General features: G+C 39.0%; 2 protein-coding genes across 2 annotated transcripts in view; both read right to left on the bottom strand.

Moving 5' to 3' along the window:
* On the bottom strand, positions 1–1,384 carry JH06_5735 (hypothetical protein; the record flags this gene model as incomplete). The annotated part of the gene is made up of 1 exon (XM_014669391.1): positions 1–1,384. A coding segment is annotated over one exon (1,384 nt), but the record flags the coding sequence as incomplete, so codon positions are not given.
* Positions 1,385–1,502: 118 nt separating this feature from the next.
* The window catches only part of JH06_5734 (hypothetical protein), a gene marked incomplete at both ends in the record, with an annotated part of 267 nt that continues 27 nt past the window's right edge, over positions 1,503–1,742 (bottom strand). Inside the window, one exon of the mRNA XM_014669390.1 lies at positions 1,503–1,742. This exon is cut by the window's right edge and continues 27 nt beyond it. Coding sequence (XP_014524876.1) covers positions 1,503–1,742 — 240 coding nt within the window.

The raw sequence follows: 1,742 nt of genomic DNA, 5'->3' as shown, positions 1-1,742 counted from the left end.
CAACTCCAAATACTCCAGTAGCATCAAACACAACAGGATCAGAAGAAGAACCACTCAAAGGACGATGAATCTCGAAACTGAATACATTAATGCCTTCCTGAATTCCAGCTGTTGACAGAATCACATGGAACTTCGAGAACACAGTAGAATCATGATCAGTGATTGATAGAGTTGTTGAATCAAAGCCATCTTCAAGATTGAATCGAGCAACCAGATTTCCATTCAGATAGGCAGTCACTCCTCCAGAATACTTCACTCGAACATTCAACACTTGGTAATCATTCACTCCATTCATTGTGAAACTCTTTCGGATATATGTTGTGATTGAAGAAGTGGAAGGAATATCAACAGCCTTGTATGTGTTCCAAGTGGAATCATCGAAACTGACAGTATTCCAATCACTTGACACATCACTCTGTATCACCTTCCAATCTGTGTATTCAATCTGGAAAGGGAAATATGTTGAGAAAACAGAGGTAACAGAAGGAGAACTCACCTCCATGATATCCACATCCATTTCACCTCCATCTACAGTCAGAGTATATCCAGCTTTAGCTTCCCATCCATCTCCATCCAAACTCAGAGCTAGGAATGTGTAGATACCTGGATCCAAACAGAAATCATAGTTGTAATATGCATTCGATACATACAACGAGTCAACAGATTGAATGAGAGTTCCATTAAGATATCGACCAGAGAATAAACTCCAAGCATTCTGTGTAGGATAGGCATCTCCTCGAACTCGAATAGTCACCAGATTCTCACATGTTCGAACAGAAATCATTACAGTTCCAATAGCAATAGTGTTATTCACTCGAGCCATAACAGAATAGACAGTTGTATTGGAGACAGAGGAAGGAGTACCTGAGATCACACAAGCATCACTGATTGTGAGACCTGAAGGAAGTGAAGGAGAGATTCGACAATCTGTACTATTCTGTGTCACTCCAACATTCTGAACAGGTTGATTCAGATAGAAGATGAAGGAAAAGGATGAATAAGTCAGAGTCTCAGGAGCATTACAGATTAGGAATTGGAGTTCATAGATGGAAAACGAATAACTATTGTATCCAGCATTGAATTCAACAAGTGAAGTACTCATCAAAGAGTCGTTGTTGTTAAACATGGACCATGAGTTTGCACTGTAGATTGTATTGGATACAGAAAGGACATCTTGCCATATAGCTGATGTGTTACCTAGATTTGTATTAGAGAAGCGCATACTAAAGGAAGGGAATCCATTTGTATCGGCTCCATACCACATTCGCATCTGAGAGATTGTAGGCAGAATTGTGGAGAATGCAAATGTGATGGAGATTGAATTCCAGGATGATGAATAGGCATAAGCTCCAGACCAATCAACTGCATAGCTGCTAGAATACATGTAGGAGGATGAGGATTGAATACTAATGTCATAGGGATACACATAACAATTCTGTCCAGTAGTACCAGGAAGAAGAGCAAGATAAGCATCAAAGTCAATAGAGGAACGAAGATCAGAATTAAAGATGATTCTTATTATCATTATGAATGAATAATGCAGGTCGAATCACTCCTCGATAATCATAGGATGAATAAGAATCTGTTGACAGAGTCATTCGATTCACTTCACCCAGAGGCATCTTATCTCGATAGATTTCAAAACCATTCAGATAGGCAATAATACCATAACGATATCGGAATACTGTTTCTACAGCACTCATATTCTCAACTCCATGAAATGGTTTGTAGTAATAAACTGT

Source organism: Blastocystis sp. subtype 4 (assembly GCF_000743755.1).
Source record: "Blastocystis sp. subtype 4 strain WR1 chromosome Unknown seqid_0598, whole genome shotgun sequence".
NCBI lineage: Eukaryota > Bigyra > Opalinata > Blastocystidae > Blastocystis > Blastocystis sp. subtype 4.
Note: the sequence above shows the minus strand (reverse complement) of the source record. Positions and strands in the feature narration are given on the sequence as shown.